Source organism: Mercenaria mercenaria, chromosome 2 (assembly GCF_021730395.1).
Source record: "Mercenaria mercenaria strain notata chromosome 2, MADL_Memer_1, whole genome shotgun sequence".
Taxonomy (NCBI): Eukaryota; Metazoa; Mollusca; class Bivalvia; order Venerida; family Veneridae; genus Mercenaria; species Mercenaria mercenaria.
In genome coordinates this window covers 89,254,731-89,269,318 of record NC_069362.1, presented here as the reverse complement: position 1 = coordinate 89,269,318, position 14,588 = coordinate 89,254,731, and the positions used below count along the sequence as shown (strand labels likewise).

The following is a 14,588-nucleotide window of genomic DNA, read 5'->3' as shown; positions in this document are numbered from 1 at the left end:
TTGTTGCTGAAGATACTTCATTAGTAGAATTAGATTTATTCTCGGAGTATTTGCAGAGCGATGCAAGAAAGATGGATAGAGGATAAAGGCCGAAAAGACAAATGAAAATCCTCACATTGCTCGTTTGTTATCTTAGCGGAATTCTTTTTCTTTGTTTAAAAGATCAGAATTAAACCCGTGGAACGCGGGGCAAATTCAATAAGTTGATACCTTAATTTCTGTCAGAAATACACACGATATTTGATGAGGTTCCTCTGCTGATGTGCATCACACAATTATATAATTAAACACATGGAATAAATATAACCTATATCAATAATATTTGAAAAATGTAGTCATAATTTCAAGAAAATCATGCAAATTTTCAAATGTAAGGAATAAAATAAATGTCATTTTTCTTACTATTTATGGTGTCTGATTCCCTTAAATCTAGTGTGAGTGCATCTGTACTGTAAAACTGTTTATTGCGCGACTGGAAAAATACATAGTAGCACATTTTGTACATTCGCGCTTTAATAGAAACAACATAGCACAGTTACTTCATGTAAAACTGTTCCTGACTTTGTCTGAATATATCATTGTCCGGAGACCTACGTAATACTATTTTCTGTCCAATACGTTTCTTATACGCATTCTTAATGAATTACATTTACTTTTAATGTTAATTTAAAGTTGTTATGTTAATTTAGTGATTCGTCCGTAGAACAAAACAGATTCTTAGCTGGGAAACACTGTGCAAAATAACAAATAATTTTCATCATAAAAGATAAAATAGCATAATGTACATAGCCATTCTATGTAATAGAGTTACAAGAGACTATACATGCTTCAAAAGAAACTTGGGCGAGATATGCCAATAAACATTGTTACAAAGTTTGGTAAATATTGGTTAAGAACTAAGAAGTTAAAAAAGTGGACTAATAAGATATTATGAAAGTACATGTGTATAGTGACAATATAGGAGCACAGAGCGGGGCATTATATGCCCGAAACTTTTGATCAGAGGAAGAATTGGTGAAATTTAAAGAATTTTTTTATGCGATGCGTAATTGTGGGTGGTAATGTGACGGTGGGTTGGGGCTGGGGCGGATGGGGGTTTATATGCTGGCCGGCTACAAAGGCACAAGAAACGTAAAGTGGAGGGAGGAGTAATGTGGATTGTTCCACTGCTTCTGCACATAATCTCATCACCACCTACCTGAGTTATTAATGCTCCGGACACGAAATATAAAGCGCTCGTCTTGTGATCATCTAGTACCAACTCGGTTTTTGCGCTCTGTAAACTAAATCATGTTGAAAAAATGGTGAACGAGATAATACTTTATCTGGTATTAATTTGTCCGTTACGTATTCGGGTTTGAATAAGGAATAAGTAACAAAATGAAACCAGTTACTATTCCTTATTCGACTTATAAGATTTTTCGGTGAAATAGATATGAGATGTGTTCAGAACACGTTTTGTAGGATATGAGACTTTATCTGGTGTTAATGTGTCTGTTACTTACTCGCATTTGAATAAGGAATAAGTAACAAAAAATACCTAGCTACTTATTCCTTATTCGGAAAAGGAATAAGGAATAAGTAACCAACTTTCTCGTCATCTGATTGTCACCTACGTATATCTATATGCCAATGTAAAGTCGTAACCTTGAATTACTTTTAATGCTCAGGACAATGTGACTAACAGACGCACGCGCCCTCAAATAATACGTCACGTTTTTCCGCAATGGGCGCTTGAAAAGTACTTGTTTTTCTTTTGCAAATAATTATTAAGCATTTCAATTAAACAGGGAGGAAAATGCATACTTTAATAGCAGATATAGAGCGCAAAAAATGACTCGTTTGATGTATTGTTCAGTGTTGAATATGTCTGAATACGACAGAGATTTACACACAGGGGTACATCAAATAAAGGTTTTGGGGTGGTCTGGGGTATAGTAACCCTTATTTATAGACAAGGGATCCAGCTGTCAAAATGGCAATTTTGGTATATGGTCATTAGCAACTGCTGTAAAAGTCTCATTTGTTACGTTAAAATACCAGCTGATACGCCCTTACACTGCTTAAATATAAATATCCATAAAAAACATTCTCATTTCTTGCTGTCATAAACCGTTTTTGCAGAGTGAGATGCGAAACTCTTACTTTTTCATAAAAAACGTGAAGTCTAACAAGATCGCGTTCACCGTTCTATCATAGAAAATCACCTGTAAAACTCATGTACGGCAGGCGAACAAAAGGAAATGAATGATGCTCCTTACAAAACGATCAAAACGTATCTCACAAACCTCGGTATTGAACTACAAGCGGGTCTATAAGTCCTGTGATGCTTTGTTATTTTCGTAGCTAAAAACAATTCTCGCCGACTTCGCCATAGTGTCACATGTGAGCCACGTGCGTTAGATGCTGTACACGCTTATCTGATTGGCTATAACAACTGGTTCTCGCCAATCAGATAAGATGATACATATAAATTGGGGTTACTATACCCCAGACCACCCCAAAACCTTTATGTGATGTATCCCTGTGGTTTTACATATATTGTTTAATTTCTTCAAATGGAGGCATTTGGTCCCTTTAAGGACCGAGAACCTTTAAATGATGCTCAAATCAAGTCTGATGCAGATCTATCAAGCAGTTCATGAAAAGAGGTTGTTTAAAGGAATTTCTATTTTTATATCTAGCTGCAAAGTGCCTTCACTTGAACAAACTTGGGAGAGGTCTTTATAATGATGGTACAGACCAAATTTAATGAAGATCCATCAAGTGGTTCATGAGAAGAATTCGTTTAAAGGTTTTATTAGTTTTAGCTCTAGCAGCCAAGTGCCTTCAGTTCATAAAGATTAGAGAAGACCTGTCCATGAAAAGAAGTTTTGTTGGGGTTTTTTATCTCTAAAGGGGGCCAAAAACTACTTGAGGTCAATGCCAGGATACTATTGACCAAGTTTGGTATAAATCTGACAAGTATTTCCAGAGGAGCAGATGTTTCCAAACAAGAGCTGTCCGTAAGATAGCCAGTGCTCGACTATTCGAATCGTTGTCACAGAAGTAGGAATATTACCCTAAATGAATCTTAAATACAAAACATTAACCAGCAGTTTTAAGTTCAAAATGGGACATATTTTGGCTAAAACGCATGTCAGAGTTATAGGAATTGATGCGATCAACTAGTTTCATAACCCCAAAGACACATCGTGGGCTGAGCGCGAAACTATTGTAACTGTATATGAATAAAGAACAAGATACAATAGTTTCGCGCTCAGCCCTCGACTTGTAAGTTTCAATTTAATTATCTGCATTAGTTTTGCAGATAGTAACTTGCATGCAAAACTTTAACCATAATTTTCTAAGTCAAAAAGGTAGCATAATTTGCCCAAAATACATGTCAGGGTTATGGAACTTGACCCAGTGAGGTTGGTAATTGATCTAGAAAAGGAAAAAATGAGTTTCAAATCTATATGCCTTTAAGTAATAGCTGTATGTACTTGCAGGCAAAACTTGAACCAGGATTTTCTACGTCCAAAAGGGGGCATAATTTGGCCAAAATATATGTCAGAGTTATAGGTCTTGATACTATCAACTAGTTTTATAACCCCAACGACACATGTGAAGTTTCAATTCAATATCTGCATTAGAGTTAGAGATAGTAACTTAAAGGCAAAACTTTAACCATACTTTTCTAAGTACAAAATGGGGCATAATTTGGCCAAAATGCATGTCAGACTTATGGGACTTGATGCTATCATCTAGTTTCATAACCCCGAAGACATATGTTAAGTTTCAATTCAATATCTGCATTAGTTTTGGAGATAGTAACTTGCATGTAAAACTTTAACCAGGACTTTCTCTTTTAACCAGGATATTATAAGTCCAAAAGGGGGCATAATTTGGCCAAAATACATGTCAGAGTTATGGGACATGACCCATTGAGGTTGTTAATTGATTAAAAAAAGATAAAATAAGTTTCAAAGGTATATGCATTTAAATGATAGCCATATGTACTTGCATGCAAATTGTTAACCACCGACGCCACGGCGAGTAGAATAGCTAGCTAGACTATTCTTTAAATAGTCGAGCTAAAAATGTTGTAGCACGACGAAGGATGCTGGACCTCCACCTTTACTTATAGCTTACCCTGAACAAAGTTCAGGTGAGCTTAAAAAAGGGGTTTATTCATGAAAAATTGGTGATACAGAATTATGTACATTGTTTCATACATGACGTATGTTGCGAGTGATAATGTGGAACATGCATGTATTACTAAGTATGTTTGAATCAAATCCATTTAGAAGCAGCCTAGATAAAGTGACTGTGCAGCAAAATTAACCAAATATTCAAAATAACAAGGGCCGTTTGAAAAATTTGTATGTCCCCTATGATGGGTTGCCCCATTTTCAGTCCAATGATCACTATGACCTTGACAATTGTCCTACTTACCCCTAAAACAATAGGGGTAATCTACTTCTTAAGCCCTATCATTCTGTCAAATTTGAAGTGGTTCTCAAGTTATTGAGTGGAAGCCATTTTCAAGGTTCGGGCCCCTGTGACCTTGTCTTTTGATTTACTGTTCAAACAAAAGTGGTCATCTACTTCATAAGCCCAATCATGCTAGTACCTAGATTAAATGTTCTGGGTCAAGTGGTTCTCAAGTTATTGAGCAGAAAGAGTTTTCAATGTTCAGGTCCCCGTGACCTTGACCTCTGAAGAACTGACCCAAGACATGATAGGTGTCATCTACAACACAGCCAAATTATGCTATTAAGTTTTAAGATTCTGGGTCAAGTAATTCTCAAGCTATTGAGCGGAAAATATTTTTAAGGTTCCGAACCCTGTGACCTCACCCTTTAACTTACTGACCCTAAAATCAATATGGGTAATCTCATTCATAATCCCAATCATGTCGTCATCAAGTTTGAAGTCTCTAGGTCAAGTAATTCTCAGTTACTGAGCAGGAACATTTTTCAAGGTTCAGTCCCCTTTGACTTGACCTTTGACTTACTGACCCCAAAAAATATAGGTGTTTTCTACATCACAACCCAATCACAATCATATAATGTGGCTAATGATGTAAAAAAATGAAGAAAATCCATTCAGTAATTACAGAGATTAAGATAAAGTACACCATCTCTATAACTACGGTTTGGACGTGGAATGGACATGGCCGCCTGGTGAAATAGGACAGTTCTCCATAAACACTGTAAAGTCAAGCTAACAATTTGAAAGCAGACCTTATAAAGATACTACAGATAAAATTAAATGAAGATTCATCAAAGGATTTATGAGATGTCCTGCAAAGCTTTTTCCATTTTCAGCTCTTGTCAAATAAATGCCAAGATCTGAAAAAAATTAGGCAGGGTGGACCTTGCAACGATGCTGCATGCCTAGTCTAATGTAGTTCAGACCAGTGGTTTTGAAGCTGTTCATGCTTACGGCCTAGTCTAATGTAGTGCGGACCAGTGATTTTGAAGATGTTCATGCTTCAGGCCTAGTCAAATGCAGTTCAGACCAGTGGTTTGAAGATGTTCATTCTTACGGCCTAGTCTAATGTAGTTCGGACCAGTGGTTTGAAGATGTTCATGCTCTAGGCAAGTCTAATGTAGTTCGGACCAGTGGTTTGAAGATATTCATGCTTACGGCCTATTCTAATATAGTTCGGACCAGTGGTTTGAAGATGTTCATGCTTACGGCCTATTCTAATATAGTTCGGACCAGTGGTTTGAAGATGTTCATGCTCTAGGCCAGTCTAATGTAGTTCAGATCAGTGGTTTTGAAGATGTTCATGCATCATGCCTAGTCTAATGTAGTTCGGACAAGTGGTTTTGAAGATATTCATTCTTCAGGCCTAGTCTAATGTAGTTCGGACTAGTGGTTTTGAAGATGTCCATGCATCATGCCTAGTCTAATGTAGTTCAGACCAGTAATTTGAAGATGTTCATGCTCTAGGCCAGTCTAATGTAGTTCAGATCAGTGGTTTTGAAGATGTTCATGCATCATGCCAAGTCTAATGTAGTTCGGACAAGTGGTTTTGAAGATATTCATTCTTCAGGCCTAGTCTTATGTAGTTCGGACAAGTGGTTTTGAAGATGTCCATGCATCATGCCTAGTCTAATGTAGTTCGGACAAGTGGTTTTGAAGATGTCCATGCATCATGCCTAGTCCAATGTAATTCAGAACAGTGATTTTGAAGATATTCATTCTTCAGGCCTAGTCTAATGTAGTTCGGACAAGTGGTTTTGAAGATATTCATTCTTCAGGCCTAGTCTAATGTAGTTCGGACAAGTGGTTTTGAAGATATTCATTCTTCAGACCTAGTCTAATGTAGTTCGGACAAGTGGTTTTGAAGATATTCATTCTTCAGGCCTAGTCTAATGTAGTTCGGACAAGTGGTTTTGAAGATATTCATTCTTCAGGCCTAGTCTAATGAAGTTCGGACAAGTGGTTTTGAAGATGTTCATGCTTCAGGCCTAGTCTAATGTAGTTCGGACCAGTACTGTGAATATGTTCATGCTTCAGGCCTAGTCTAATGCAGTTCAGACCAGTGATTTTGAAGACGTTCATGCTTCAGACCTAGTCTAATGTAGTTCGCACCAGAGGTTTTGAAGATGTTCATGATTCAGGCAAAGTCTAATGTAGTTCAGACCAGAGGTTTTGAAGATGATCATGCTTCAGGCCTAGTCTAATGTAGTTCAAACCAGTGGTTTTGAAGACGTTCATGCCTCAGACCTAGTCTAATATAGTTCGGACCAGAGGTTTTCAAGATGTTCATCACTCAGGCTTGTCTAATGTAGTTCAGACCAGTGGTTTGAAAATGTTCATGCTTAAGGCCTAGTCTAATGTAGTTCAAACCAGTGGTTCTAAAGATGTTCGTGCTTCAGGCCTACTCTAATGTAGTTCGGACCCGTGGTTCTGAAGATGTTCATGCTTCAGGCCTAGTCTAATGTAGTTTGGACCGGTGGTTTTGAATATGTTCATGCTTCAGGTCTAGTCTAATGTAGTTCAGAGCAGTTGTTTTGAAGATATTCATCCTTCAAGCCTGTCTAATGTAGTATAGACCAGTGGTTTGAAGATGTTCATGCTTCAGGCCTAGTCTAATGTAGTTCAGACCAGTGGTTTGAAGATGTTCATGCTTCAGCTCTAGTCTAATGTAGTTCGGACCAGTGGCACGAAGATATTTATGCTTCAGGCCTAGTTTAATGTAGTTCAGACCAGTGGTCTTGAAGATGTTCATGCTTCAGGCCTAGTCTTATGTAGTTCAGACCAGTGGTTTGAAGATGTTCATTCTTCAGACCTAGTCTAATGCAGTTCAGACCAGCGGTTTTGAAGATGTTCATGCTTTAGGTCTAGTCTAATGTAGTTCGGACCAGCGGTTTTGAAGTTGTTCATACTTTAGACCTATGCTAATGTACTTCGGACCAGTAGTTTCAAGATGTTCATGCTTCATGCCTAGTCTAATGTAGTTCAGACCAATGGTTTGGAAGATGTTCATGCTTCAGGCCTAGTCTAATGTAGTTCAGACAAGTAGTTTGAAAATGTTGATGCTTCAAGCCTAGACTAATGTAGTTCAGACCAGTGGTTTTGAAGATGTTCATGCTTCAGGCCTAGTCTAATGTAGTTCAGACAAGTGGTTTGAAGATGTTCATGCTTCAAGCCTAGTCTAATGTAGTTCGGACCAGTGGTTTTGAAGATGTCCATGCTTCAGACCTAGTCTTATGTAGTTCGGACCAGTGGTTTTGAAGATGTCCATGCTTCAGGCCTACTCTGATGTAGTTCAGACCAGCGGTTTTGAAGATGTTCATGCTTCAGGCCTAGTCTAATGTAGTTCGGACCAGTGGTTTTGAAGATGTTCATGCTTCAGGCCTAGTCTAATGTAGTTCAGACCAGAGATTTGAAGATGTTCATGCTTCAGCCCTAGTCTAATGAAGTTCAGACAAGTGGTTTTGAAGATGTTCATGCTTCATGCCTAGTCTAATATAGTTCAGACCAGTACTTTGAAGATGTTCATGCTTCAAGCCTAGTCTAAAGTTGTTCAGACCAGTGGTTTTGAAGATGTTCATGCTTCAGGTTTAGTCTAATGTAGTTCGGACCAGTGGTTTTGAAGATGTTCATGCTTACGGCCTATTCTAAGGCAGTTCAGACAAGTAGTTTGAAGATGTTCATGCTTCAAGCCTAGTCTTATGTAGTTCAGACCAGTGGTTTTGAAGATGTTCATACCTCAGGTCTAGTCTAATGTAGTTCAGACCAGAGGTTTTGAAGATATTCATGCTTCAGGCCTAATCTAATGTAGTTCAGACAAGTAGTTTGAAGATGTTCATGCTTCAAGCCTAGTCTAATCTAGTTCAGACAGTGGTTTTGAAGATGTTCATGCTTCAGGCCTAGTCTAATGCAGATGTACATGCTTCAAGCCTAGTCTAATGTAGTTCAGACCAGTGGTTTTTAAGATATTCATGCTTCAGGCCTAATCTAATGTAGTTCAGACAAGTAGTTTGAAGATGTTCATGCTTCAAGCCTAGTCTAATCTAGTTCAGACAGTGGTTTTGAAGATGTTCATGCTTCAGGCCTAGTCTAATGCAGTTCAGAGCAGTGGTTTGAAGATGTTCATGCTTCAGGCCTAGTCTAATGCAGTTCAGACCAGTGGTTTGAAGGTGTTCATGCTTCAAGCCTAGTCTAATGCAGTTCAGACAAGTGGTTTGAAGATGTTCATGCTTCAGGCCTACTCTAATGTAGTTCGGACCAGTGGTTTTGAAGATGTTCATGCTTCAGGCCTAGTCTAATACAGTTTGGACCTGTGGTTTTGAAGATGTTCATGCTTCAGGCCTACTCTAATGTAGTTCGGACCAGTGGTTTGAAGATATTCATTCTTCAGACCTAGTCTAATGTAGTTCAGACCAGTGGTTTGAAGATGTTCATTCTTCAGACCTAGTTTAATGTAGTTCAGACCAGTTGTTTTGAAGATGTTCATGCTTCAGACCTAGTCTAATGCAATTCAGACCAGTGGTTTTGAAGATTTCATGCTTCAGGCCTAGTCTAATGCAGTTCAGACCAGTGGTTTGAAGATGTTCATGCTTCAGGCCTAGTCTAATGTAGTTCAGACCAGTGGTTTGAAATGTTCATGCTTCAGACCTAGCCTAATGTAGTTCGGACAAGTGGTTTGAAGATGTTCATGCTTCAGACCTAGTCCAATGTAGTTTGGACCCGTACTTTTGAAGATGTTCAAGTAAGCCCATCCATCAATACTCAGTCTCATATAGATTTTCTCAGTTTCAAAATGTGATGTTGAATATTAATATCTTTGCCTGTACATCCCAACAAAATTACCTTATCATCACCCTCACTTCACACTTAGATTAACACGACAACATATATATAAGAATTTATTTTTCATTCCTAAAAAAATACATGTACTACAATCATAGCCTTAGGTCAATACAGTAACTAAATGACATAAACATCTGTGAATCTTAACAAACTGGTCTCACATAGAATGTCTTTATTTGAAGATGTAAATACCTGGTGCCTACATGATAATAATAAGGTCAAAAGTTCATGAGAATTTACCTGTATCACCTACTGAAAAGAAATATCCTGATTTTCTTCCAGTTGCTGCACAAACATTTATTATGTACAATGTTTGAATTTCTAACTCAGCTAAAATCTAAGATTTAGAACACAAATATCATTTCTTTTGAAAATCTTTTTTCTTTATTTTGCATTGACATGCATGCTATTTCATATACATGTCATGATGAAGAATAAAGCTGAATGGCACCTGCCTCACAATGGTAGTAAAGCTATCCCTTATTTTCCAAAAAATGGTAACAAGATATTAATTTACACAGAATATATTTTCAGTGAAATTTATACCAACAACTATAACAATAAGAATTAAACTAGTATTGGTTTGTGCAATACATGGGTAGCATAACTTAGAAGACATGTATTAATTTTCGTCAAGAGCTCGTAGAACACGAAATGCCCCCTTGATGCATTCAGTAATTGCACAAGGAACAGAAATCATTTGGTCACTGTGCATAACAGTTCTACTGTTCTGTGTCAATGCTGACCTTGACCTATGACCTATTGACCTCAAAATCAATAGGGGTCATCTGCTGGTCATGATCATCAACCTCCCTATTAAGTCTCGTGATCCTAGACCCAAGCATTCTTCCGGAAACGCTTTAACTGTTCGGGTTAATGTGACCTTGACCTTTGACCTATTGACCTCAAAATCAATAGTGGTCATCTGCTGGTCATGGCCAACCTCCCTATCAAGCATCGTGATCCTAGGTCTAAGAGTTCTTGAGTTATCATTCTGAAACCATTTAACTGTTCCAGGTCACTGTGACCTTGACCTTTGACCTACTGACCTCAAAATCAATAGGTATCATCTGCTGACCATGATCAACCTCCCTATCAAGTATCGTGATCCTAAGTCTAAGCGTTCTCAAGTTATCATCCAGAAACAGTTTAACTGTTCCGGGTCACTGTGACCTTGATCTTCCGCCTACTGATCTAAAAATCAATAGGGGTCATCTGCTGGTCAAGATCAACCTCCCCATCAACTTTCATGATCCTAAGCCTAAGCATTCTTGAGTTATCATCCGGAAACCATTTAACTGTTCTGGGTCACTGTTACCTTGACCTTTGACCTACTGACCTCAAAATCAATAGAGGTCATCTGCTGGTCATGACCAACCTCCCTATCAACTTTCATGATCCTAGGCCCAAGCATTCTTGACTTATCATCCAGAAACCATTTATCCATTACGGGTCACTGTGACCTTGATCTTTGACCTACTGATCTCAAAATCAATATGGTTCATCTGCTTGTTATGACAAACCTCCCTATCAATTTTCATGATCCTTGGCCCAAGCGTTCTTGAGATATCATCCGGAAATGGATTGGTCTACATACCGACCAGACATCTGAAAAACAATATACCCCTCCTTCTTCGAAGGTGGGCATAATAAAATCAAATATTAGCTTAGTTTGAAGTTGCTAAATCCCCATCTACCAGCCTCTATTTGTTGTAGCATTATATGACAATGCCATTTCAGTTTGAATACTTCTGAATAAATGATTACTTGATAAAAGCTGCAATTATACTGATTATTAATCTCAATATTCAATATAAGTCTATACATCTTTTATCTTTGGCCTTTGTTCTTTTGATAACACTTTAAATATTTACCCAAACTCTTTCAAACCTTTATTTTTCAATTAAACCCATGATATCAATCATATTGAATATATTCAATTAAAATAATCTGACATGAAACAAGCACTCTGTCTGAACATACGTGTAATCTGTTTGTTTCTTCAATAGCTGTTCTATTGTATACCTAACATTTATCATGTTTCTCAGCAATATCACAGAATTTTGCATTAAGATCATTTCAAATAAATTAAATGGGAGAAATTGTGTAGATCACGCTTCCGTTGTTGCCATGCCGACATTTTCTGGCACATTGACAGTAGATACATCTGATGGCAGTACATCGTATCCAAGCTTCTTCAAATCTTTCATGACAACATTGAAGGACACTGTCACAAATCCTTGAGATCTTACTCTCGTTACTGCAAATAAAGATCATACAGCATACTTTAAAAAGACAGTCTTGTGTCATTTTATAAACAAGAGGACCATGATGGTCCAGAATCGCTCACCTGTCCCCACATGAGCTGAGTATGACATCATTTATTCTGACCAATTTTCATGAAGATCCATTGAAAAATATGGCCTCTAGAGAGGTCAAAAGGTATTTCTATTATTTGAATTAATGACCTAGTTTTTGAAGGCATGTGACCCAGTTTTGTACTTGACCTAGATATCATCAAGGTGAACATTTTCACCAATTTTCATGAAGATCTCATGAAAAATATGGCCACCAGAGAGGTCACAAGGTTTTTCTATGTTTAGACCTACTGACCTAGTTTTTGACTGCATGTGACCCAGTTTTATACTTGACCTAGATATCATCAAGGTGAATATTCTCACCAATTTTCATGAAGATCCATTGAAAAATATGGCCTCTAGAGAGGTCACAAGGTTTTTCTATGTTTAGACCTAGTGACCTAGTTTTTGACCGCAGTTGACCCGGTTTCAAACTTGACCTAGATATCATCAAGATGAACATTCAGACCAACTTTCATACAGATCCCATGAAAAATATGGCCTCTAGAGTGGTCACAAGGTTTTTCTATTATTTGACCTACTGACCTAGTTTTTGACTGCATGTGACCCAGTTTCAAATCTGACCTAGATATTATCAAGATGAACATTCTGATCAATTTTCATGCAGATCCCATGAAAAATATGGCCTCTAGGGAGGTCACAAGGATTTTCTATTTTTAGACCTACTGACCTAGTTTTTGATCGCAGTTGACCCAGTTTCGAACTTGAACTAGATATCATCAAGATAAACATTCTGACAAATTTTCATGCAGATCTCATGAAAAATATGGCCTCTACTGAGGTCACAAGGTTTTTCTATTATTTGACCTACTGACCTAGTTTTGGGCCGGATGTGACCCAGTTTCAAACTTGACCTAGATCATTCTGACCAATTTTCATGCAGATCCCATGAAAAATATATCCTCAAGAGAGGTCACAAGGATTTTCTATTATTTGACCTACTGACCTAGTTTTTGACCGCAGTTGACCAAGTTTCAAATTCGCCCTAGATATCATCAAGGTGAACATTCTGACCAATTTTCATGCAGATCCCATGAAAAATACCGCCTCTACAGAGGTCACAAGGTTTTTCTATTATTTGACCTACTGACCTAGTTTTTGATGGCACGTGACCCAGTTTCAAACTTGACCTAGATATCATCAAGGTGAACATTTTGACCAATTTTCATGAAGATCTTTGAAATATATGGCCTCTAGAGAGGTCACAAGGTTTTTCTATTTTTAGACCTACTGACCTAGTTTTTGACCGCACATGACCCAGTTTCGAACTTGACCTAGATATCATCAAGGTGAACATTCTGACAAATTTTCATAAAGACCCCATGAAAAATGTGACCTCTAGAGTGGTCACAAGCAAAAGTTTACGCATGCACGCATGCACGGACGACGGATGCTGCGCGATCACAAAAGCTCACCTTGTCACTTTGTGACAGGTGAGCTAAAAAAAACACTATTTGAGGCATGCCATGAGAAAATCAACATAGTGCATTTGCAACCAGCATGGATCCAGACCAGCCTGCACTATATTGGTTTTCTCATGGTGCAGCTCAAATGTGGTGTATTTGCATTTTTCTGGATTAACCTGTCTATGATTTGATGCTGAGAGGTAGAATTATGCTGAAGTAATATATGTTACCCCAGGAATGCTAAAAAACACTCTTGCATTGAAATGACCCCACAGACTTCATGACGCTATAATCATGTCAGTTACTGTGTAAAATGAATAGCTGTTTTCATGAAAAAGTATGTGATCTTGAGCAATCTTTTTTCTTTTAACTTACTTCTAACATCTAATATCTGCTGAAATATTTTCTATGAATCTTTGGTTTTAGTGAATAATCAAATGAGCCGCACCATGAGAAAACCAACATAATGCAATTGTGTCCAGCATGGATCCAGACCAGCCTGCGCATCCGTGCAGTCTGGTCAGGATCCGTGCTGTTTGCTAACGGTTTCTCCAATTGCAGTAGGCTTTGAAAGCAAACAGTATGGATCTTGACCAGACTGTGCAGATGTTCAGATCCATGCTGGTCACAAATGCACTATGCTGATTTTCTTATGGCGCAGCTCAAATTGATGCAGCTTTTCGGTTAAGTTACTGTATTGAAATGTCATTTGGATTCTGAGAAAGTGATTATTCAAGACTGATTTTATTGGGAAGACAGAGGGGTGCAAAGTAAATAGTTTACAATCCTGTACAAAAATTGTGATATTGTAAACTCAATGAATGTTGCCATGGGAACACACCATGCAAGCTAAGTATATATTTTACTTAAAATTCAAAGGCTTTAAGGAACCACCTTTCAGCTTTTTAACTCTAGTCCAAAATTGTTTATGGAAATAATGACTGCAAGCACACACTACTTTTTTCATGTAAAAGTCACATGAGAAGTACAAGCTTTGATATGTATTGATATAAATGACAAGAGCTGTCCGTAAGACAGCGCGCTCTACTATTTGGAGATTTGACAGTAAAATGAATATATGTCTCAATAAGAGACCTCAACTTTAAAAGGACGATACACCAAGGGGCATAATTCTGTCAGGAACACAAATTAGAGTTATTGGGATTGTTACCATACAAGTCATGCAGATGATGATGGCAAAGATATATTTTGAGTTTCAATTTATTATCTTATAAGTACCAAAGTTATGTCCAAAAAACGAAGTTTGTTAAAAAATTTAAGTATGAAAGGGGCACAATTTGGTCAAAAATACAAATCAGAGTTATGGGGATTGTTACCACACATGCAGATGATGATGATAAAGATACATTTTAATTTTCAAGTCTTTATCTTATATTGTACTAAAGTTATATCCAGGAAGTGAAGATTGCCAAAAATCTTTAAGTATGAAAAGGGCATAATTCTGTAAAAAATACAATTAGAGTTATGG

General features: G+C 37.6%; 1 protein-coding gene across 1 annotated transcript in view; it reads right to left on the bottom strand.

Annotated features, from left to right (window-relative positions):
* Positions 1–9,358: 9,358 nt before the first annotated feature.
* The window catches only part of LOC123564552 (B9 domain-containing protein 1-like), a 33,810-nt gene continuing 28,580 nt past the window's right edge, over positions 9,359–14,588 (bottom strand). Inside the window, exon 6 of the mRNA XM_045358219.2 lies at positions 9,359–11,575. Within this exon, the coding sequence (XP_045214154.2) occupies positions 11,427–11,575 (149 nt within the window). The 3' untranslated portion in view covers positions 9,359–11,426. The remainder of the gene's footprint in view (positions 11,576–14,588) is intronic.